The sequence below is a fragment of the Hemicordylus capensis genome, chromosome 3 (genome assembly GCF_027244095.1).
Source record: "Hemicordylus capensis ecotype Gifberg chromosome 3, rHemCap1.1.pri, whole genome shotgun sequence".
In the NCBI taxonomy this organism is placed as follows: Eukaryota; Metazoa; Chordata; class Lepidosauria; order Squamata; family Cordylidae; genus Hemicordylus; species Hemicordylus capensis.
In genome coordinates, this window is record NC_069659.1 from 148,719,832 (window position 1) to 148,746,331 (window position 26,500).

Sequence of the window (26,500 nt, forward strand, 5' to 3'; positions counted from 1 at the left end):
TAAAATAAAATTAGGTTCATCAGTTAAACCTTCCCCATGTGTTTTTTCTCATTGCTGCTAAGCAGACAGAATTTTTCAAAGTGGGATTGGGGGTGGAGGCAGACAAAAGTTTTAAAGCTTATGCAGACTTTGGTCAAGAAAGTAACATTCTCAGATTCCTGATCAACACCCCAAAAGGAAAATGATTTAGGAAGAATCAATTTTAAGGAAGTAGAAAGTGAATGCACTTTCTCATAATGCACTGGAAGCCTAAACAAGACACTGTGCCCTATAAGCTAAAACCTGATTCAATTCAAACAAGGATGATTATTTATAGTCCCCACAACCTGCTATTTCTAACAGGTTTTCTTACAAAGGTGGAGCTTCCTTGTCAACAAATTGCTAATACTGTACATGTAACTAAAAAATGGCTGTGCATTCTTGAAAAGAGAATCTCCGTGCATTCTTGAAAGCAACATAACACAACAATGCTTTTACTCTCAAAACATTATCGTGTACATTCACATACAGAAAATGCGTGGAAGTGCTACTCACTGCAGTTTTAGTATAACACCCAACTGAAAACATTTTTGCCATTTCCCAGTAATATTGTTTCATACCTCATTATATTATTAACAGGTAAATACTCTAGAAAATAAAAAGGGTACTTAAGTACTCCTTAGGCTGTCTGAAACGTAGAGGGGAAAAACACAAAATCAGGACACATTCAAACACTGGGACAAAAAGACTAGTGTGTAAGAGTTCCCGTCCCTTGTTCTTTGAGGCTTTGAACAGCTACAATGAATGATCCTTGTCCTGATGGACAGCCAAAACATGTAAGCTGAATCGCGCCATCTCGCCGCTTATTCAGTCTGGATAGCTGATACAACCTCATCTCCTTTCAAAAAAACTTTTTGACACCAATCCTGGAAAGGAAGGATTTACGCTAAACTCCCTTTCAACGCCACAAACGTGTTTTTGCAATTAAAGCTGCCCAATTACCATTGACAAGCCCAAGTCGGCAGAATATAAGCCTGTGCTGTTCAAATGCTCTGCCTCTCAGTGCCTCCAGCAAAAACCCACAGGCGAGGAGAAGTGGGGGTAGGGGAGCAAAAAAGAAATCTCCCTCATTATTTAACAACTTGTTTGGCATTGCACTGCACTTCTTTTGGCATGTTTGATTGTATGGAAAGAATGTTTTCCTAATTTTAATTTCCTGGCTGGAGGCCCATCCTCTCATGGTTCGTTCGGCTTCTTCATGTACACAAAATATACACCAGGAACATACATAGGATAGTTCATAGTACCCTGTTCTTTTTCATCCACTTGAATGACAGAACCTATAACACACACTTAGTAAAAATGTATGGGAGCATTTGTCTTGAAAAATACTTCTCTCTCCTCATGCCCCACCCCCTGCATATAGATGCATTTGTTTACTACCTCATTCTTTACAACTTATCCTGCCTGGACACACAGAGAAACAACAAGATTCACATTCTACATGACAAGTCAAAAACTGCAGTAAGGAGCCAGTTTTCTAACCAGCATTCAGTCAATGGGGAAATTGTTCATTTTTACAGATTACTCTCTTTTACCCCAATTTGATAAGCAGCTTCTTAAGAACTCTTCCCCATAGTTTTTGAAAGAACTAAAGGTTTAAGCAGACACACAACATTTCACACAAATTGCTTGTCCAGCTACAGTCAAGAGTAACAACATTTGTTGATCCCCCCCACACTTCATCCCCAGATTAGTTCTTCTCATACATAATAATGTTGATGGAGTTTCAACTGAATGAGCATGTTTATTAAGGGAAAATATGTTAGGGTGGTTGTTGTCTTTTTTTTTTTTTTTTTAAGTAAACTCAACTTTGTTCTTAAACTTATATGAAAATCAACTCCAAAAGGAAGCATTTCTTTTAAAAAAGTGAAATTTCAACAGCCAGGACACCAGGAAGATGCATCATTGCCAACATTTCCCAGAACTGGCATCAACTCATTATTTAGGCATATAAAAATGAAAATAGCTAAGTTCTTAACTTTTAATTTTTTCTTTCTTTAAAGAGCTAGAGAGATTTAATTTTTTAAAGCATCATAGGAATAAGGGTACCAATATATACTTCTGCATACACACAAACACTTAAAAGCACACAGCATGGAATATGGAAATCACATATTAAATTAGAAATAGAATAAAGCATAACATCCATGATGCATATAGTGTTGGGCTAAATGGTAAAACTGCCTCTCCATTTTTATTTAGTCTCATCCTAACATCATTGGGATTGAAATGGCACATTAAAGACCAGACATACAGTACCTCATCACATGAGAATAGGCAAGTCTATTCCAATGCCCCTTCTGCCCAGCCTTGCTCCAGAGACTTTAGATACTCTTTATCTATACAAAGGTAAATATTAGGACTTCAAGTTGTAATCTGTTTACTTGGTATATTTAGTTGATTTATCAGGGGGAATCATTTTAATTAGTGCACTTGAGAATAAGCACATTTCTTCCTAATATGTTTCTATAAAACTGAATAAAAATGAAAGATGGACAATTCTGCACAAAGACAAAATGATAATGCAATAAAGAAAAAATCATAGAGCTTGGACTTATTCCTTTTTGGTATGACTAGTGGTGCATAGCCAACTTCTGAGGATACCATGGGCAGCCAGAAAAACAAACAAATGGATCATAGAACAAATCAATCCAGAATTTTCACTCAAGGCACAAATGACCAGGCTCAAATTATCATACTTCAGACACATTATGCGAAAACCCAGCTCCCTTGAGAAGTCCATAATGCTGGGCAAAGTTGAAGGAAAGAGAAGAAGAGGACGACCAGCAGCAAGGTGGATGGACTTATGACAGCAATGAATGCACCACTGAGAAACCTTAAAGGCCAAGACAGATAATCCTGGAGCGAAGTTATCTATGTGGTCACTAAGTGTCGACACTGACTTGACGGCACTCACTCAATCAATCAATCTGTGGTATTTGGCAACTAAGAGGCCAGTACTAGAGGAAAATAAATCCAGTGTTTGTTGTAAAATTATTATTTCTCCTTGCCAGTATCCTTGCTACTGTGCTAGTGGGACAAGTTTGTCTCATTGACTGATCAGAAAGGTTATTTGCACTTTTGCAATAATTTCAGGTGATATTTGCAAAAACAGGTTGCACATGCTTATTTACAAACAGCAACATCATAACAGAAGGCTGATGTGCTTTCAAGAATAACCAGAGTGGGAGACATTTCAGGTTTACCCTTAAATAGACACATTTTATTTATTTATTTATTTATTTATTTATTTCACATTTTATATCCCGCTTTTCCTCCAAAGAGCCCGGAGTGGTGTACTACACTACATGACAGGAAACCACAGCCAATTGGGGCAACGGCAGAGCGTGACTGCTGGCAGCCCGTGTGCAGCGGCGGCCCCACTCACCCCACCCCCCACGCCTGACATCAGACGCAGGGCTAGCCATGCCCCTATGTCTGATGTCAGATGCGGGGGCGTGGTCTGCCTCCCGAACGGAGCTGCAAGGCTCCATTCGGCAGCAGATGTAGTATAGCTCTTGAAGGGACTGCGTGGCCCCTTCGGGAGCTAAATGAAGGCCAGCACTGCATTTGCAGCGCCAGCCATTTAACACCTGAAGGGGCAGCACAGCCCCTTCAGGTGCTACTTAGGCTGGTGCTGCATTCGCAGTGCAGCCAGGAGTGGCTCTTCCCTGCCTTAAAGGGAAGGAAGAGCCGTTCCTGGCTGTGCCACGAATACAGCGGCCATTTAACTCTTGAACGGGGGCTGCGCGTCCCCTACTCGGCAGCTAAACCAGCACCCCTGTGTCTGACATCAGGCGGGCGGGGGGGGGGAAGGGCTGCAAGGCACATTTCCTGATTGGGCACGGCCCAGGTTCTTTGAACCCATTGGCCCAATGGTGGCTCCGTCCCTGAATTGGGGCTCCCTGAGAAGTGCATCCTGTCTGAGGTGAATGCAACATGCCACCCATCTTGCCCTGCCATCCGCTGCAGAGAGCTAGAAAGCAGCTCAGATATGAAGCCTGGCTGGCTGGCTGTGATCCCCTGCCCAGACAAAAGCAACAAGATGGAAGCTGCACCAGTGCCACTGTGCTCTCTTCTCCTTCTTTCCCACAACAGCAAGAGCAGTGGGAGGAAGGCAGAATATGCCTCAGAAGGTAAAGGTGAGAAGGGGAAGAAGGGTGGCATCAGCACTGGGCTCTATCCTGGGGGCAGTCAGTGAGTCAGGGCTGGCAAGGCGGGAAGAGGAGAAAACACCCAGGACAGAGACAGTGGCAGCAAGGAGGTGGTGGGAGTGGAAGCAGCAGGCAAATGGGAAGATGCCCACAGTCGTGGATAGAATGGAGTGTTTACACATGCTGCCCTGTAGAACACTCCACGCCTGAAGCAGTTGCCTCATTTTGCCTTGTGGTAGAGCTGCCTCTGAGTGTACCCATATGCAGAACGACACCTAGATAATTTTGGAGCCTGGATCTAAAGGCCTTTTGTGGACCCCTGCAGCTGCCAGATAAGTTGCAATACCCGGCAGGTATACTTGATATATACATCAAATCAAATCAACGCTCAGGGAAAGCTGGAAACATGTTTTGTTTGTTTGCATTTTTAGAAGAGATTCTGAATAAGATACTTCCTACTGATATGCAGAGAAAGACAGAGACCCCATTTTTCATGGACAATCCTGCCACTTGAATTAGCAGGCTGCTCAGCATTTGGAGGCCCCCAAATGCTGCATTTGGAGGGCCCCCCATCATTTTGAGGGGCTCCTCAGGCCTACAGGAGACTAGACTTCTGCTTAGAAGTCCGGTCCAAACAGCACCACTGCCCATATGATAGCTACTGTTTGCAAGCATGTGCTTACCATATTTACCAGTATACATTTTTAGATGCACACTTAACACCTTTGATATATCCTAAAAAAAATTGATGTGTTCCTGATACTCTAGTGAAGAATATCTTTAAACCAATGTAAAGAGAAGTAAACATCTTACCATGTCTCCAGGCTTTACAGAAACTGTCACTACTGTGCCAGGCATGGGTGATCTCAGGATGCTTGTGGTATCCTCCACTACTTTCTCTGGCATGTGTTTGCTCAGTTCTGCAGCAAGTTTGGTCAGTATTCGTAATTTGTACTTGGGGATAGGAGAGAAGAAAATGGAGAGAAATGTTACAAAGGCTAATATTATCAGAGGAGTGTTGAACTGTAAAGATATAAACTAATCAAACTGACAAAAGGTATACAAAACTCAGAATAGATCTATTTTTTATTATTTTATATCTAGCACACCATGTGTGTTGTGTGCGCATGCACATATGAGAAAGAGAATCATTGAACAACTTGGAAACAGGCATTTAAAAAAATGTATTGCAAGCAATATATAGAAGCAATAAACAAATGTAGTAGAACTGGGTTACAAGCACTGCAGTGTTGGTGCAAAATAAAACTTTAAACATTAAACAGAAGAAACATTTAAAAAAATTAAGTTCTCAACATGTGTGTATTATTAAAGATGTTAGGACATATCATCTAGCATCTATAAAAACCTAACCTTGAATGACATATAATGAATAGCAGACCAGACCAAATTTAGCATTTTACAAATGTTTAGCAATTGTAATTTCTCCACCTTCCTCCATCCTTTCCCCTTTCCCTCTGTACCACATATCTTAACAACTAAAAAGGACCATAATATTTTATTGATACCAGTTATAAATACTGTGGCTAACTTATTGAAAGGTGAAACCGAATCTCTCCATCTGCTGCCCATTATACATTGAAATTATAGTGAGGTACATGCAGCGAGATGAATGCAATCAATCCCAAATTTAGATGACAATTAATTAACAAAAATCAAGATGTAGCTCCAGGTGACTAGCATCACTTACAAATAATGGAACACCATGAATTCTAAGTTTGATTTTTTAATGAATTCCCTACAGGGAATTCTTCCTACACAGATTTTTAATGAATTCCCTACACAGAATTCACAGGCCTCACGAATACCCCTGCTGACCAGTCCCCTTCCTAGCACTAACAGAAGCAATCCTGAATAAGGGACAGCAAAAATATTGTTTCTTGTGCTATGCAACAGTTGTCTATGTCTGTCTGAGACCATGACACTTCTTCATCTGCAGAACTGCATCAGCAAAAACATTAAAGGGCAAAAGGGACCTCAGTGTAAGTTGCTTTCTTTCTGAAACAGTCATTTAAGTGCTGTTTTTACATAGCACATATCAACATCCTTTCTGGAACTTGATATTTGTTTCAAGTTCATCTGCTTTTTGGTTTGTTTGCTTCAATCTGAAAAGATCATTCACCATCTGTAGCCAAGTCAGTTCTCATTTGTATGGTTTGTGTTTTTAAAACCTAGCCACAAGAAGAGACACTGCATTCAAGAATCCAGTAGATGGCAGCAGGTCTCTGCGACAAACATGTTCATCTTTGACAGCCAATGGACAAAAAAGAAGTGTGCTTCTACCAGTGGTTTAATCAATAGTGTTCAAAAGTTGCAGCTAGAACTGTACTTCTAATAATCCAATTTCATTAAGATCAGTCAGCATCAACATCTTGCTTTTTTAAAAAAAGAACTTTCTCTGTTAAAACAAAATCAGTCTAAACATTTCCTGCTCATAACATTAATGTGGCTAAACCACATTACCAGCTTTGATGACCTGTGGCAGTAAAGTTCAGACTTCGTATCCTCTGAGAATGTTCAACATTGATCATCTGCTGTGGAATTCCTCCACAACACAGAAAATTCTGAGAAGGGTTTTAGAGTGTGCTCCCCAGGATAACTCTCAACTTATTTTGTGTATCTGTTGTATAGGCAGACACGCATGCGTATTTTTTGACCTGTTCTCCACAACAGTTTGTTCCACGTGAGGCAAAGCCTAACTGTGCAAACAATGCATCCTAATATCTATCCAACCATTTGTTGCAACTGCCCATTGCAAGAGAATGGTGAATAAGTTTCAGGCAACGTATCCATTATTTTCAGACTTCTCCGTGCAGAACTAGATTCTGAACAGTACCACTGACTTACTAACGAACAAGAAGATGATGCAACTAAAACCAAATTAGGCTGCCTTTTGTTAACCAATTGGACTGATCCCTATTCACTTCCAGGTTGTTTGAAAAATAGAACATCTAAAGTGAAATTCATCAAGTCTGGTTATGTCCTACCTATTTGAAGCTCAAGCCAACAGGATCTTGCACAACACCAGACCCAGGGAATTTAATGATAAATATCATAACACACAGCAACTTGCTGTGTTCTTAAGCAATTTGCATTCATTTCAGTGACACGTTTAGACACCTTCCTATATCTTTTATTCATCTGCTACCTTATTTATCTGATCATCTTATGTATTAACACTCAGAACTACAAAGATCTATAACAAGTTCAGAACCACAGGGATCTAACACAATATAACAGGGTGCATAACTTCTTACTGAAAATACAAAACAGGGGCTGCCATCCAGATTAATGGCATACTGGCAGAAGAGCACTTGCCATTAGACAAGAAGAGAGTGTACTGATTTTTCCTATCTTCTTTCCCTCTTTAGCCCCCTATCCCTACTGAACATGTGTCCCTGAGAGCTGAGGGATCCTCAGGTACACATTTTAGGAAAGCACAGGCAGCTGCAAAGGGAAGGAGGGGATCAGTAAAAATTGCCCCTCTTACCGCATGGTACCCCTCTTCCACCTGAGGAATTATAGTGATGGAATACACTCTTCCACCAGTGCATCTTTTGTCTGGATGTTGTCAATGCCTTCTAAATCTAAAGCCAAACAACAAAGCCACAGATTTACAATGCACAAAAATGTCACCTAAATTTATAGAGCAGGACAACTAGGAGGATGTAAGCATGTTTGGTCTGATCAAAATCAATGAGCCAACACAAAATCAAATGCAGGCTTCCAAACGATAACAACATGTCATAATAAGCCTTTTATCCAGGCTTTTGGCCAACGAGCTGACCTTTGCTCTTTTTGAACTTTTAGCTGTATTTGTTCTGTTTTTATTGTTTTTATCTTGTTATCCGCCCTGGGATCTTAGGATGAAGTGTGGTAAAATAAATATAATGTAGGTAGGTAGGTAGGTAGAGGGAGGGAGAGAGAGAGAGAACACGAATATCAATCTTGAGTTAGGCCCACTGCAGCCGAGCGATAACTATCAATATGTTTGTCTTAGATATTGATTCCGCCCCCACCCCTCAGAAAACGCTAGCTACCATTCTAGCATTGTATGGATATCTATCTGACTTGTGAGAAAACAAACATACTGGAAGGGGAGGGAACATTCCACAAATCCAAATCATGATTGGTTTGGCCAAATATCTGCCCTAATAGAATGGTTTGTGTACAACCTCGTGCACTAGAATTTTCCTTGTGGAGGCCAGAAACATGTCTGAATATTATATAAGGGGTGAATACAATCAAAGTGAACTGGGCAAAACACACAGAGAAGGTTACAGGGGAACTCAACAGTCAGGAAAGCCCTGACAATCCATCTCTACCCCACTATTTTTCTTTCTAACCCTACCTTTACTTTGAAACTCCCGACCAGCTTCATTCCATAATCTAGAGTCTACATTTTATTAGGAAGAGAAGATCATTTAATTTCCATTGGAAATGATCAACATGACTATAGTCTAGAATCAATCCTGTCTGAAGCCCTTGAGAGCCATGGGCAATCAGTGTAGGCCATATTGAGCTAGATGCAATGGTCTGACTCTGTATAAGTAAGGCTCATAATGCAGTCTTCCAGAATAAAGTGCATAGGGTCCTCTGAGTGTATGACTGCAGCTTAGAGATTGGAGATTTATACCCAAGTTGCCAGAAGAATTGCTGTACTCACTCAGTGACAGGCCAAATAACATCTTCTGCTTGTTTCTTTGCTCTTGACTGTGTGTTTTACAATCAAGATATACAAGTGTCTGCCAGTTTTTGAAGGATATGATCCCTTCAGTGAAATTACAGTGCAAATAAAAGCTTTTTGCTCCTATTAAAATTCATCTGAGTCATGTGGCACAGCAAAAACCCTCACAGAGTACTTTCTGCTGTCAATCTAATAAACATTCTATGCAGACAGACTATTTATCAAAAGATAAATTGTAGTTAAAAGTCCTTCATTAAACCGATGGGGGGGGGAGAAAATATAATTACATCAAATTGCACAGTTTCAGTATCCATGGTGAATGCCTGCTTTCTACTCATACCTTGAAAATAATAATAAACCATAAGCTGCATTTTGGAAGGAAACAAATACCAAGTTATCCCTCCAGGTTGAGTCTAGATATTCCAGATTATTTGGCTACATATTTAAAAGCTTCTGCTTAGTTTCTGAAACAAACACAAATCTTCTCATTGCTCTGCTTCCAAACGAAGGCATTTGCTCTTCACAGGAACGATCAAGTTTGCAGCGCTGAGTGCAAGCTTTCCCAAACTAGCCATGAGCCCAGGGCAGGGAATAGAGGCAGGGGCAGTTCTGGTGAGGAAACTGGCTCCTGTTGTTGGGCTGAAAAAAACTTGTTTCTCTCCATCACCCATCACAGGCCCTATCAAGCATTCCGCTTTTCCTATTTTAATATTTCCCTATCTTCTGGATTCCTTTCTCGGCAGGACTCCTGCTTTGCTTGGAAAGAGATGTGAGAGTCAGTAAGCTAAAGGCTTTCAAATGCAGGCCTTTGTTATTGATGAGCTGTTCCCTTCCCCTTTGTATTTGTTTATTGTTCTTTAGACTGTTTTTTGGGGGGGGAAATGAGCTATTGTAATCAAAAAGCAAAAAGCAACAGTAAACTTCTCTGGAAAGGTCTTTTTGGGGCACAGTTGGGGACATGACTCTCGTGAACCCAGGATGGTCAACTAGCATAGAGAAGGGCCCCCCTTCTTGAAAGTGCCATCTGATGCATTTCTCTGTCAGCTGAACCCTATAAATATTTCCTCCCTCGCCCCCGCAGAATTCCTTTGTAAAATAGTTTCTCAGCATTCAGAAACAGCCTGACCAAGGGGTGCCTCTGAGCAGCACAGCACATACCGAAGATGTTAACATGTGGACTGGTTTGATGAGAAATGTAAAGTAGCTTGGAAGACCAAAACAACTGAACAATGCCTGCTGCAGAAACAAAGATAATAGAATGCTTACAAATATTACCACATTGCCACCATTGCACCTTTACTTTCACTACCTCATATAAGAGATGGAGGCTTTCAGGCTTTATTTTGTTTAATCTTTGTGTGGCTTTAATTTATGAAGGTAAGCAGGTGTGCAGGGAAGCAAAACTATAGACTCCAAGGGTTACAGGGCCCTATATCAGAAAGTAAAGTGGGAGGTATACACTAAAGGAGGAGGAGAACTGCATGGATCATACACAGAAGGACAACAAAGTGAAACAGTCGTGAGGTCTACTGCAGACAACCACCTCTGAGTACCTTAAACGAATCACCGGTAGCACCTCATCCATCCTATATTCTTGCAGAAGACAAATCTGCCAGTCACAGAGGAGTTAATATAAAGAATGCAGCCAGCATGGTGTAGTAGTTAGAGTGCTGGACCAGGACCGGGGAGACCCGAGTTCAAATCCCCATTCAGCCATGAAACTAGCTGGGTGACTCAGGGCCAGTCACTTCTCTCTCAGCCTAACCTACTTCACCGGGTTGTTGTGAAAGAGAAACTCAAGTATGTAGTACACCGCTCTGGGTTCCTTGGAGGAAAAGCAGGATATAAATGTAATAATGATGATGATGATGATGATGATGATGATGATGATGATGATGCAGGGTCTTATGAGGTAGAGATTGACAACAGGTTTTAGTACATACACCACATACTTCCAAAGTTACAATTTAGTTGCACACAGAGGTTCAATTTAAGGAAAAGGTTAAGCAGCCAAGGTATTTGAATAAAAGACTAAACTTACCCATCTCTAGAAGGTAAGCACAAGAACCAGGTGCCAAAATCCAACACAAGCACACTTCATCCCATCTAAACTGATGAGTTTACAGGTGTATCTCTCAGACATGTGGCTTTTGTCTGTATGGAACCAAGTGATCATGCTACTATTATAATAGGCTCGGTTCTCTATGTTGGAATACAGAGAGGCCAACTCCAACATGGTCAGATAATGAATGGGGGAGGTAGAAAAAGAGAATGATTGATTTAGCTGTAGTTTGAATTACCAGGGATTCCATTCCCTATTCTAATGAAATCATGAACACCTAGTAGTCTGAATCCAGTATGGACAGTTTGCGAAAATAAATATACAGGGCAGCATCTGGTCTAAGTTAGTCATGACTAAGTCCCATTGAAATTAATGGGATGTAAGTTAGTCGTAAATGATTTATTTCATTGATTTCAATGGTACTTAGTTATGACTAATTAGTATGGATGCTACACATTGTAAAGTGTATAAAATACAAAAGTTCTCCATGAACGAAAATGAACTAAAAACTAAAATCTAAAGAACAATGCAAAGACAAACAAAAATATAAGATAAAGATAAAATTGAAAGGAAGAGATTTTCTATTTGGAGAAGAAGAAAAAGGCTAAATTCTGTGTAATGAGCAAGAACAACTGATGTAATAGATTAGATTTGAGACAGAAAAAAGAAAATGAAACTCAGATACACTTGCACTTGGTTGAATCTTTAGCCCCATAGAAGCTCAAGACACTCAGACCTTAAGCATCATGGGACACACCCCACAAGGACTGAAAGTTTAACTGATTTGACATGTATAAACACACCTGCAAGTGGCAATTCCTATGTTTCTTTACTATGGAATCACAATGCAATAACTTTCACACAAGTTAAAATGTGAGTGATCAAAATTTCATATCTCTGTTTCCAGATGCAAGTAGGTGCTGCCCTTTTATGTTAGGCCAGAATATTTGTTGGGACTCTTTAAGGTGGGTTAATACAGTATATTGTCTCCTTATGGCTCTTCATGGACTTCAGAATCACAATTTCTTTGAGAGAGTCCTGTAATCATGACAGGGGAAAATGTGCTATGAACAGAGAAATTAGTAGAGAAAAGCAATGGTGCTATCAATGGAGATCCCAGTTTATATGATATATTCTTTGTGCGAACATGTCCTTGGGGCCAAAAAAAACCCCCAAACCCCATGTGAACTGTTCCATAATGCTCAGAAATGTCAGCTGGAGATTTGGGGATCTAGCTTATATCCAAAGTGCAGTAGTGCAATTCCCCCACCAAAAAAAATAATAATTTCTAGTTCAAGCAAAAGGCAAGCCCCTCTTGTCATGAAAAATGACATAATACAAAAGGGTCTGCTAAAAACTTGGGCTGGTATTTAATGGAAGGAGGACAGGAAGGAGACTGTGTTAGCACTATGGAGTGCACATCCCAGCAACAAAAAACTTAATTAAAATAGCAATTAATTTAACTCAAATCCCCCACCTTTAAGTCCACCATGCAGTACATAACGCTCTAGCGGGGGAAAAACTCTCTAGTGAGGATTAAAGCCTCACAAAACAGATTCCTTCTACTTTAGGTTAAGGTTGAGCAGTCAGAGTCAAAAGCATACAGAAATAAAGCCTGTAGCTGTCCTCCTTGTGTGGAGTTACAACACAGCCGGACAAGGTAAAATGAACAGATAGCAGTTAGAAAGCTGTATGAATAGCAGAGCTCTGTACATCTGCAGTCACTGGAGCAGCCTGTTAGCATAATGCTTTGACAACTCCATCAGCCCAGTCTCAAGGTAGCTGTCAATCAGGATGCATCATTTAATACAACAGCACTCGGAGGATTTTCCTCCTATAAGCCACATGACAGCGTATCTACAGCTCTATTTACACCGGCGCCTACTTCTGTTTACAAGGCTCTTGTAATTAGAAAGCATGCAACAGGCAGCAATATTATTTGGATCTCCATTTTGCCAGCCTGCCATGCAAAGTGTGATCTTGCTTCACAGAGTCATGCTAAATGACAAAAGCGCTATTTTTCTTCAGCCTCTGTGCTCAGACAGCACTTCATTTGCAGCTATCTATAATTAGATTAATGGTGTAGTGCAGCACAAAGCAGGCCCACTTCACATCAGATAGCATATGAATTAGGACAAACACTTATTTCAATTCCAGGCAGAGAAAGCAATGACTGGGGTATTTAGCATACCCTTTATGGTGGAATGAGATGTTAATTGTGTACCATTTACCTCTAAACTGCTTGCTTGTTGTATAAATCACTGGGCTAATTGATGCAGAGATAGAAATGTAGCCACAGGCAAGAAAGCAAGGGAATGAGAGCTGAAGATGCTGGATAAAGGATTATCCAGTAAAACCATATGGAGATGAGGTTTCTTTGAAACCTGTTCATGAGCTGAAGACTTCTTGAAAAACTACCAAAAAAGTGCCACACTGATGTGTTGAGAAAAGGTTTACCTCATGCTTAGGAGCAGTATTTTTAAAAGGGGCCTTCAGCAGTAAACCATTTATTTAAAACACACACACACACACACACACACGGGTTCAATCAAGTCTAGAGGGGTATTCCATTTAGTCTGTTGTAACAAAAACAACAAAGAGTTATGTGGCACATTACAGACTATCGTGGACCAGAGTCCACTTCATTCATACATCTGATGATGTGAGCTGTAGTCCATGAAGGCTTACGCCATAATAAAATGATGCCACAGAACTCTTTGTTGTGTTCAGTGAATACACTTCTGAGAAATAATTATGCAAGACACACACTGGCAGAGTAAACCAAGCAAAACTGAGTTTCGGTTAGAAGAGGGAAGGGTATAATGTAATCCCATGTGAAACTCACAAAGTAAAAAACACAAATGTTTTCCAAGGAGAAATACAAGCTCCTGTGTTTGATTATATCAGGGATTAAGAAGACTCCCAAGTTAGACAGAAAATGGCTAGAAATTGTAAATATAACTGTTAATATAAACAGCATAAGACAAAACGTTCTATGAAATTCCCTTCCATAAACACACAGCCAAGATACGTTATTACAGAAGAGAATTATTATCAGCCTTCTAACCATATTCAATATCCTGTCCTAACATAAGAAAAAGTTTCACACATTACATTTTTCCTCATGGAAGTAATCTGTGTAGGAGAATACATGATCACTATAATGTCTGAAGTATGGTGTGTTTCCCTCACATACATTTTTGTCAAAAACACCTACATATGTTGGGCAAAACTACCTGAATGATGTTTTGCCATATTATGCTGAGCATGCATTTCCTACTTACAAGCTTAGGGGCGGGCGAGGGGGATGCTACAGAGAGCCATCCCAAATAAAACTCATCTTAATCATGTGACCGCATTCAGATATTACAAATAAAATCCTCAATTTTTTTCCAGAGTCCAAATCTAACCCCTGCTAACTGGGCAAAGAAGTAGTTTAAAGTGGTGACTCTCTTACATTTAGAAGGGAAGAGAAGTCCCTATTCAACTCAGCACAGCATATTTCCAGTGGCTGTTGTTGATGTCTACCTTCTATTTCAGACTGAGTGATCTTTGGGGACAGGGAACCACCTTATTCTTTTTGTCTATATAAAGCAGGAAGGGCGATGATGGTGGTGGTGGTGATGATGATCTGAGTACCAGGTGCAGGGGAGTAACAGCAGGGCATGCCCTCAACTCCTGCCTGTAGGCTTCCAGTGGCATCTGGTGGGACACTGTGTGAAACAGGATGTTGGACTAGATGGGCCTTGGGCCTGATCCAGCAGGGCTGTTCTGATGATGATGATGAAGATGATACTTTAGTCTAAATCAGATATAGTATCATTTTATTCTTCATTTGTCTTAGCAGTATGTTAAATGAAATATTGCCTCACATAATAAAGTAATACAAACTGAATATGTGTTCAGAGCACTTAGTGACAACATAATGATACATACATTTTAAATCATTGGTCTTTTTAACTGATGGGCTTCAGTACACAATACAACCTAAGGTATTCTGTATAACTGCTATCAACTTTGGAGTGGGGAGCAAGGGAAAAGAATGAAAGGGACCTCTCAACTAAGAAGATAAAACACAACCTTTTAACCATTTAATTTACTGCATTCTTCCAAGGAACTCCAGAAGCTGTGGTTTTGTGAGTATGGCTATTCCTAGTCCTTTCATTCAGCTACAGCTCCCAAGGATCTTTGGTTGGGAATTACAATGAAAAGGTCTGAAGTTGATTTAAATATGTGGTGTAGATATGGTAAGAAAGGGAACAGTTATAGATGAGAACAGCACAATTTATAATCCATCAAGGCAAATGGATCCCAGACATGTATAGCCAGATATACTTGCTGGTTTTGTTGGCCTTCTGGAGCATTAGGGTTGTTAAACACCTAGTATTCAGCTGAGTCGGACAACTACTGTGCAGATTTTCTCTGCATTGCCATGTAATATTTTTAAACAGCAAATTCAGTAGTGTGGACAGAACACAGATTTCATTTATCAGGCTTATGTTCCAGCCCTAATAGCCCCAGCATCCGATTTAAGCTTGCTTTAGAAGGGAAAGTGAATGTGTTTTGTTAGACAGTAACACCCTTCCTTTAAAAGATTCATTACAATGATTATGACACTGTAACCATGCTGCACCCCCTCCCTTTTGTTATGAATATGAAGATAGTGAAAATGTTGATGGAAATGTTAGAACATTCCTGCACATTCCTGCTTTTTTCACCATATTAAAAAGATCCACTGGATCAAACCTAGAGCCCATCTAGTCCTGCTTCCAGCAGTGGCCAACCAGATGCTTCTGGGAAACCAACAAGCAGGGCATGAATGAATAAATTGGTGTGATGAATGAATATTTGGTGTCATTAAAAACCCTGGCCATCTCACTGCTTATCCATGACCAGAGGTTACTTATGAACAAGTTAGATAGCACTGACTGGTCCCAATATAAATCCTTGGGAGATCTCACTGCTCACTTCTTTCCATTGTGAAATGTATCCATTTACTTCAACCCTCTGCTTCCCATTCAAGCAGTTACTGGGCTGCAAGAGAATCTATTCCCTTATCCCATAACAACAATGTTTAATAAGGACTCTTTGCTGAAAGCTTTTTGGAAGTCAAAGCATATAATGTGTATCAGAACCCCGCAGTCAACATGCTTATCAACACTCTCTGAGATTTCTAAAAGGTTGTATGAAGCAGCCCAACAAAAAATAAGAGTTGTGAAGTTTATTAGCAAAAGGGCACTGTACATGCTGGACACACATATTCTTGATACATAGCAATTATCATTGTTATTACAAGATGACAAGTTAATGTGTAACCAATTTCAATAGCTTTCCCAGATGCACCACATAGTACTAGCACTGGTGTACAATAAAGGAAGGAATTCCCTTGTATCTATCTATCATGACACTCAAGTTCAGGTTGAGATTTTGGTCTCTGGGCTAATAAAGTCTGGTACACAATCCTCTTTTATCAAAGCCGACGACTCCAAAGAAATGTGAGCTCGATGTGGACATCTCATGAACTGGAAACAAATAACAGCAGAAAAAAACTACGTTGACTACTTGGAAATAACACCTCCCAAGTGTGCAGCTAGTTGACACGAATGGAAATGCATGGAGGAAAAAGAGCTGTGAAGCTGTGTAACAGCCTTGTTCCTAATCATTAATCACTCCCCCACCCCCATGACCATTTAAACTAGCCCATTACAGCCTGCAGCAATAGGGTAACACTCCCATCACTTGCATGTCAGCAATGCTGGTGTTAACAGGAGAAAATATATGGTTTGTTCACTTAGGCTCAAGTCCCACAGCATTTGCTACCTTTAATTGAAAAAGGCAGTTAAACATGAAGTAAATCATTCCATTAGCTTAAGCTGTTTGATAACATCCAATTGATAGTGTCAATATGTTATGCTGATGCAATCCATCACTTTAATAGCTTCTTGGCCCATTTATACAGACTGGCTGTTAGTTAAAAAAAAAAACCACCTTGGTTTCTCTATGTCCCTATCAGAGATAAAATTCGGCCAGGACCAGCTTATCACAAAATAAATCTGCTAACATATTCAATAATATTAGATGTTCGTCATCTAATAGATGTTGTACTAGGAAGGTTATGGTGAATCAGAAGGCAGGTTAATAAAGGATGCTTCTTGTGATACACATGCAGTGATATGTGGGGACTGACCCTTCAGGTGTTCACATTCTCCTCCCACACTATCACAGATGTATCTATGTATCCACACTATCACAAACTGTACATGAATTATACAGTTCCAGTTTGTGTGATATGCTTGCTTCTTTTTTCTTTTCTTTAAGAAAAAAAAACTAATCTTATGAGCCAGGTTTACTCACGTAGTCATTTACCTGTATAGTCTTTGATTCACACTTAAAATAGAGCATGACTACTGGGCGAGGAGCATGTCCAAGGGTTTTTTCATGCTGTGCTATGTGTACAAACTACATATCAGGGCTATATGTGAATCAGCTCACAAATAGCAGAAATCCCTGGTTGAGACAAATCTCCCTCTCTCGCTGACAGGGCAGTTATGAGGGAGTGATGTGGCCAAGGCAGGCAAGATCAGCCTGGGCACGTGGTGGTACCCACAACTGAATTGAGCCTATGAATATGCCAGGGACTGGTCCCGCTTGATGGTCTCCCACACCAGCTGAACCTTTCGCAGCATTATGAGGGCAGAAGGGGAGGGGGAAAATGATTTTTCCTTGTCTTCCCTCCAAAAGCCCTTTTTGCTGCCAGAGGGTGACACAAAAACATAATATCACTGCCTGAAACATGCCTCTGAGGCCATGACAAAATCATTGCCCCCATGCTCGGCTGCAGAGCAAGGCTTTAGTGAAGCTAGATCCTTGTCACTCTGTGAGGCACAGTCCCTCATCTGCCCTCATAGCACTGCTCAAGATGTAGGCCACCACGTATAACCAACTTTGCAAATAATTCAGCACATTGTTGGCACACTCTGAAAACCAGGGCTCGACTAAATTTGCCCAGTCTACATGTAGATATGGTTCCAGGATCATATGAATTGGTCATAATACTCCACAATTATCAACACACATGCAGATAATCTGGCTATGGCAAATAAATCCAATGTGGGGAAATAAATCTCATGTGGGGCAGTGAGATACACTGGTGGCCTAATATTTTAAATTATGCATGCATGCAGGAGGAAGATAGGACTATGTGCAACCTCAAGAACAGCTGAACATGACCTACTGAAAAATTGAAATCATTTGATTTAGTTGGCTGAAATGTTATTACTATTATACTGTAGATATGGCAAGCCCAGGTAGGGCTGGTTGTCTATAGTGCTGGGATCACTCCCAATCCCGCCACTCCTCCCCTGGGTAGCCATGATCAGCAACCCAGGCTTAAAGTGAGGTAGGAGAACAATCACACACCTCCTACCTCATCTGATGGTTGGGTGGAGCTCCGTGCTACCAGCAGCCATCTTTATCAGAGAGCCAGGGGCAAGGAGAAGTCAGGCCATGTGGAGCTTTCCCAATGCACCGAGGTGCATTGTGAGATAGCAGTGGCAGCCCTCGCTTGCTCCCTACTGCCAATCGCCACTGGGCTTGCTGCCACAGTGCTTGTGTAGGCACGCAGGTGGCAGAGCCCAACCAAGGCCCCCCTTGTGTGGGAGGGTAGATTCCTGCCTTCCCTCCAGCTCCCCCTCTGTTTGGTTGTGAGGATGACCCCAGGGAGTTGTAAAAATTGGATTGTTTGGGGTAACCTCTGTGAATTACTTTGCTTTTGGTAGAGAAGCTTCACCTAGAAGAAGAAGCTTCATTCTTCCAATGATACAGAAACACTTTAAGCTTGGTCCACTGGCTGATCTGTGCAATGGTTTGTACATCTAATGTGGTGGGTACGTATGATGTACGGTTCATTAGTTATATATCGATGTGGATGGCAGGGCTCAGTGCCACAGTATATGCTTTGTATGCAGAAGGTCCCAAGTTCAATCCCTCACACCTGCAGATAGGGCTGGGAAATGTCCTCTGTTTGAAACTCTGGAGAGCTGCTACCACTTTGTATAGACAATACTAAGCGAGATGGAACAATGGGTGGTTTACTGTCTCAGTAAAAGACAGCTTAGTATGTTCATACGTGCAGTACTACTAAAATCATGCCTACTGGCATTCAAGTACTGAAAGTACAAAAAGGCAACAAGGCTACAATGAAAGAGAGCACTGAGCTTTAAAAGCTCTGTTATTGACAAGAGGAAAAAGTCCTGACATTTGTTAAGGCAACATACAGCTTTCTGCTCACGCCACTTCATTTAATTACAGGTTCACAATGCATTCAACAAATTAGCTTTGTTTAAAAATCAGCATATGATTTATAGTATAGTAGAGAGGAATACGCTTGCTCCCATAAAGGAGAAACATAAGGAAGAGCACACTGTCCATCTACGGATAAAATACCACACTGCAGTTAGCACAAATGTGTCCATTCAGCTGTGATGCTGGGCAGATCAGTGGCATAGTTTTGTTCAACCAGTGGTAAAACCTCCCCTAAATTACTAAAGAGGCTCAATTATACAATATAGGCCCCTTTTCTCTTTTCTTAGGTGCATAAGATTCACTTAAAATCACTGCAGACAATAAGAATTTTGAAATGTACTTAAATTATATCAGATAATACTAAATCTTAGTTTTCCAAATAGTATTAGCCTATAAGTATATCAGTTTTAAAATTACTAACGTCTGAACAACAATCACATCAGATGGAGAAAAATAGGGAATGTGACCTTCTTTTCCATTTGGAAATACAGTTTGCATATGATAAAGATTTTATCTTGAACTATTTGGCTATATTTCAATAATTATAATAATCATAAAAATATGGTTGACAGGAACCTTATATTCATGCAAGTCAAAATAAGATTCACACAAATTATACTGGGGAGGAGGAAGTAAACATGGTCCTTTATTGAGCTGAATGTCATGGCTACAGTATCCCCTATGGGGCAAGAAAGTAACTGTACTATTATACTCCTGGGTACCATATGGTATGTTCAGAATACAAGTGTTTCCAAATGTACCACTCTGTGACAAAAAGCAGGACCTGGGCCAATTTTGGGATTCTGCAGAGGAACATGACCAGCCATGCAAATAGCTTGCTATAACAGCTGAAGCCCCTAAACATGACCATAAAAGGTAACTGAGGCAAACAGGGGTGATGAGAAATGAAATTCTAGGTCTTGTTGACAAACTGAAAATAAACACATTGCCAGATCCAGATGATATCCACCTGAGAGTTCTTAAGTAACTAAAAGGTGAAATTGCTGATCTTTTAACAAAAATATGTAACTTGTCCCTAAAACTGGCCTCTGTACCTGAGGACTGGAAAATGGTCAATGTAACTTCAATTTTTAAAAAGGGATCTAGAGCGGATTCAGGTAGATTCAGGCAGGTCAGATTAACATCTGTTTCACAAAAGTTGATAGGAAGCATTATTAAAAGAGATAATGATAAAGAATACAGAAGGGCAAGCCTTGTTAGGTGAACCAACATGGTTCCTGCAAGGGTAAGTCTTGTCTTATTAATCTCCTAGACCAGGGTTTCTTAACCTTGGGCCCCCAGATGTTTAAATTAATTTAATTTAATTTAATTTAATTTAATTTATTTATCTATCCATCCCGCTCTTCCTCCAAGGAGCCCAGAGTGGTGTACTATATACTTAAGTTTATCTTCACAAAAGCCCTGTGATGCAGGTTAGGCTGAGAGAGAAGTGACTGGCCCAGAGTCACCCAGCAAGTATCATGGCTGAATGAGGCTTTGAAATCTGGTTTCTCTAACCACTACACCATGCTGGCTCTCTCATGTTGTTGGACTACAACTCCCATAATCCCCAAGCAAAAGCCATTGCAGCTGAGGATTCTGGGAGTTGTAGTCCAACAACATCTGGGGGCCCAAGGTTAAGAAACCCTGTCTTAGACCTCTTTGAAAGTGTCAACAATAGTTAATAGTTTAATAGTTTTTAATGTTGGGTTTTAAATGATTTTAATGTTTTAATCATATTTTGATTTGATTAATTTGTATTGTTTTTTGTTGTACACTGCCCAGACACACAGTTTTGGGGCAGTTTATAAATATGTTAAATAAAGAAAAACAAGCATATGGATAGTGGTGATCCAGTGGATACTGGACACTTGGGCTTTCAAAAAGCTTTTGACAAAGGCTCTTAAACTCGAGTCCATGGAATAAGAGGACAGGTCTTATGGATTGGCAGCTGGTTGAATAACAGAAAAAGAGAGAGAAGGAATAAATGGACAATTTTCTCAGTTAAGGGAAGCAGAAAGTGGGGTCGCACAAGGATCTGTACTGGGACCAGTGCTTTCTAACTTGTTCACAAATAATCGGGGGTTGGGGTAAAAAGTAAGGTGACCAAGTTTTATGATGACACTAAATTATGCAGATGGTAAAAACAAAAAAGGTTGGGGTAAAAAGTAAGGTGACCAAGTTTTATGATGACACTAAATTATGCAGATGGTAAAAACAAAAAAGGATTGAGAAGAATTCTAGGGATCTCTCCTACCTGAGTACATGGGCTTAAAAATGGCAAATGCAGCTCAATATACATAAGTATAACATGATTCACACTGGAGCTAAAAATCTAAACTTGACATAGACGCTGATGGCATTGGAGCGGACAGTGATCTATCAGGTAAAGGATCTTAGGACTGTGGTGGATTGCTTACTGTAAATGTCAATTCAGTGTGTGGCAGCTGTAAATAAGGCTAATTCCATGCTAGCAATCATCAGGAAAGGGATGGGTTTGGGGGGCGAATTACCAATATAGTAATGCCCTTATAATGCAATCACACTTGGAATACCAAATACAGTTCTCGATGTCACACCTTAAGAAGGCTATTATAGATTTATAAAGGGAAGACAGATCATCCTGGAGAGAATCTATCTATGTGTTTGCTAAGAGTCGACACCAACTTGATGGCACTTAATCAAAAGCGTGCAGAGAAGGGTGACAAAATGATCAGAGTTGGAGAGACCCTATGAGGGAAAACTACAGTGTTTGGGCTTCTTTAGTTTAGAAAGTAGGTGGGTAAGCAGGGAACATGATAGAGGTGTACAAAATTATACACAGTGTGGATGAAGTGGACAGAAATAGGTTTTTCTCTCTGACATAATATCAGAACCAGGGTCACCCACTGAAGCTAATGTTGGGTGATTCAGGCAGACAAAAGAAAGTACACAATGTGTAGTTAAACTTTGGAATTTGCTGTCTCTGGATGTGGTGATGGCCACCAATCTAGATGGTTTTAAAGGGGATTAAGGCAAATTCATGGATGATAGCGCTATGAGTGACTACTAGCCTTGATAGCTACATACTTCCATCAGGATCAGAAGTGGCATGCCTCTGAACACCAGTTGCTAGGGGGCAGAGAAGAGGAAGATGCCCTCTTTTGCCCATTTGCAGATTTCACTCACATTAGCTCAAAAGCATTCTGTTAAAACTTATTATAATTCATTAAAACCTCTAGATATAGGACATAATTTCAGGATTACATGCAAATGTGTGAAAAAAAATCTTTATGGCCTTCAGGAAGGAGCAGTTTGGAATGGAGAACCGGAGTGGGGAGAAAGGGTGATTACCCTTCTGCACCTATTGCTTCACTGCTCCAACTTGTCCCTGAGCCTCTTTCACATCCTCCATGGGGTTCAAAATGCATGCCTGGACTGTGTACTATTGAAAAACAGAATATAGTAATTGTTACTCCGTAGGACAATTACATATTCCCTTTTTCTCGGGATGTTGCAATGCATCATGATATTGGGCCACTACAGAGATGTTGGTGATATAAAACAAGAAAACAGCATAGAAAACTGGGTGATGCTGGGATAGCCTAATTCCATGCCAGGGAATCCAATTAATAAGTTCGATAGGACTGGAGGCCCACTAATTTGTTCTCCGGAAAATCAGAGACAACATTCTAGACAGAAAAATAATGTAGCCATGACCACTGGAGTAAAATAAATTCTATCTCTATGAGATGATGCCTTTCAGCACCTTCTTACATTGCTGCAGCCCGATATAGGTGTTTCCCATATTCTGGGAAACATACCAGTGGGGGTTCAAACCAGCAACCTCTTGCTCACTAGGCAAAGTCATTTCCCCGCTGTGCCGTGACATGCCCAATGTGCTGTTTGTACTTGCTGTTACTTCTGGACAAAGAGGACACGGGGCAGCAGGGAGTTACACTGCTCCCCCAATAGAAACCTTTAGAAAGGAGCACTGTCTTAACTCTCAACTAAAGCAGGATGAGCACTTTTCATATGGAGAAACTGGCAAAGCTTTGATAGATGGATCAGTAGAGAGAGGCATATGCAAATAGGGAAAATTCTGGTTGAACACTACCTAATGGGACAATATGACTTATCTATAATGTGCATCTTTTGAAGCCTTAAATTTCTACAATTATTTATTGGAATTCAGTTCACATTCAAAATATTATGGGGGGGGGATTACGTAAAGTTGCAAATATAAAAGAATGCTTGTAACAAGAGAGTTTTCAACTCTTTCCTCCCTGCTGAGCCAGTCTCCAAATTGAAGCTCTTTCTGCCAAGCATTTCACATTAAATTATGGAGTTTTCTCAAGGGCTAAAGAAAACAGTTATTAAGAGCGTGAGCTTTGGCCGTTATTTCACAATTGAGTTAACCTCCATCCTCAGGGCAATATTTTGCAGCTGTTGTTTGAAGTGAGTCATGTTTTTGTTTTTGTTTTCCAATTAGACTTAATTTTAGACTTTAATTTTAACCAACGGTGCACAGATAAGGCAACTATTTTGAAATAGTCTCCCCCACCCCATCAGATAACTGTAAAATTACACTTGATCATGTGACACTGATTTGGTCAACCAAAACTGGAAGAGGGGTGTGGACACAAAAGAGAGAAGGCTGGCATTTCACTGTTTAATTGAAGCAGATATGTGGTTTATGTATTCTTAAGCAACAAATAAAAGTATAAGGCCAAGAATCAGTTTTGATTTATGCATTAATACTTTTCTAATGCATTTATTATTTTGTTTTACTGTATGGCATTTTAACATGCATTTGTGTGCATATTTTCATAATATTTTACATAAATGAAATGCTATCCATTTTCACATCCTTCACAGTTCAGCTGACTGATAAGTCTAGGCAGCAACAACAATTTGAGGCTTGACAAGAAGCATCTTACGCTGAGCAAGCAAGGAGCTATCATCATAGAAGTGAACCTCCAAATATTATCATCATTATGTTTTATACACACACAGAGAGAGCTTTTCAGCAGTAAGTTCACAAAGCGGTTTATATAGTGAAAATAATGAGGAAGGTTAAGGAGAGAACCTTTAGAGAGAACCAGAAGTCCTTCCCTTGCATGGAGGCTTAATGCCTCATCATGTGTAATAGATTACTTGGGTTATAGAAATGGTATACGGTAGGGCTGAAAAAACTACAAAATTTTACAAGATGTGGAAAATTACCCTTAACAAGGGCCATGAACAGACTTATTTTGAGTTTCAAAGGAAACATGAAACACCAGGCTTGCAACTGGACCTTGCCTCATGATATCAAATAATTTTGTGATTGATGATGCCTAAATAATCAATAGAGTATAATTTAATAACTTCTCAGAACTAATTAATTTACCCTCTGCTCTGCTTATTTTAAAGTCAATATTATTTACCCTACCTGACAAATCTGTCCCTATGCTTTATACAAGATTGATTCAACATCAGCAGGTAGTTATCAATGAATGCATTTTGCAGTAGAAAATGAACATAATCAATATTCAAAAAATGGAATGTTTTGTGGCATGTGAGAACTGAAAACTATTAAAGTGAGAACTGAGCTCCACTCAAAGTATCTCCTTTTGTCTAAAATTTTTGATTCACTATATCTTGGTTCCAAAGAAGACATGAGACTAGTTATAATGGAAGTATTCTCATACATGTGGTCAAATAAATGAAAACCCACCACACTCAAAAGTCTTGTCATATCAAAATTTATCAATACAACCACCACCATCAGAATATATAACAGTGTTCTTTTTATACAAATCTAAGAACAAATCTACACAATGCCAGAGTGCCATTGCTAACATAATGCTTGTACTATAATACAGAAGTACTATGCATTATATAGCATCAGTAGTATTGTATCTACATCATCAATAAATGATTAATCCTATAAATGTATAGAATTAAAAACTGCTGGCTCACATTCAAACTCAATTATTCATGAGTAGTCCCACTGAAATGAATCCAAGTTAGGCATGACTAATTTGTCTAATTTCAATGGGACTACTCATGAGTAATTGAGTTTGGATGTTAGCTGCTATTTTCAGCTGTTGTTAACCCCATGCTATTGATATTTGATTGACTTGGATATTTGATTGCCATGGATATAACAGTATGAATATTTCTATTTAATTACATTCCTAGAATTGGTTGGAACCTAAAGAACTCCTCCTCTCTCCTAGAGAGGAGAGCTGGTCTTGTGGTAGCAAGCATGACTTGTCCCCATAGCTAAGCAGGGTCTGCCCTGGTTGCATATGAATGGGCAACGATGTGTAAGCACTGCAAGATATTCCCCTCAGGGGATGAAGCCGCTCTGGGAAGAGCAGGTTTCAAGTTCCCTCCCTGGCTTCTCTAAGATAGGGCTGAGAGAGATTCCTGCCTGCAACCTTGGAGAAGCCGCTGCCAGTCTGTGAACACAATACTGAGCTAGATGGACCAATGGTCTGATTCAGTATATGGCAGTTTCCTATGTTCCTTTGTTCCTATGAACTAATTCCAACTACTCAACTAGGATTTAGGATTACGATTCTTGAACAAGCGTGCTCTACTAATACTTCGCATGTCAAACTACTTTTGAAAGAAAGAGAGAGAACTTTCAAACTTAGTTCATGCTACAGCTTTCTTTCTCCTGTTCAATGAAAAAGAAAAGTGGGGCGGGTGGGGGGGCGGGGCGGGTGGAATTCTGCTGGGTGTGCCAAAGCAACTCTTTTGGATCCTGGCTACTGAAATTTTAACATGCTACTTCCCCCTACCCCCTGCATCAGTAACAGGTGGTCAAATGATAGTTTTTGGTGAAGTTATGACCAGGCCTTAAGTTTCCAACTAACCCTGGACCAGGGCTTAGTTATACGGAAGAGATATATTGGAGTTTGTCTGAAAAATCCCACTCTTCCACAATTCAGGGACACTGTTCCAGAGTTGATCCCTGACAATGAAAGCAAGGCTGAGCAGTGGCGCAAAGGTACAAACCAAGCCCTGCCCTGGATGGACTCTGAAGTACTGAAACTAACTTCAGTTGCAACTGAAACCTTACTCCTCTATAGGTGATGTTAGTATCTTCAAGCCTTATGCATCTGATATAACAAGTTAAGCAACATCCCATTAATAACTGGTTTAATAACAAATTCCATTATGAACTAAGTACTTCCCTGTCTAATCTATTATATATCTGAACAAAAATCTCAGGACACAAAGAACATTCAAAAGGAATGT

At 40.1% G+C, this 26,500-nt stretch overlaps 1 protein-coding gene across 6 annotated transcripts in view; it reads right to left on the reverse strand.

Moving 5' to 3' along the window:
• The window catches only part of PCCA (propionyl-CoA carboxylase subunit alpha), a 335,273-nt gene that overhangs the window by 17,334 nt on the left and 291,439 nt on the right, over positions 1-26,500 (reverse strand). For 4 of the 6 annotated variants that reach the window (XM_053307833.1, XM_053307832.1, XM_053307835.1 and 1 more), the window contains one exon: positions 5,010-5,150. In XM_053307833.1, coding sequence (XP_053163808.1) covers positions 5,010-5,150 — 141 coding nt within the window. Of the gene's footprint in view, positions 1-2,301; positions 2,382-5,009; positions 5,151-7,704; positions 7,802-26,500 lie in introns of those variants that run through there. The other 2 variants (XR_008319164.1, XR_008319165.1) reach the window with 2 other exon arrangements.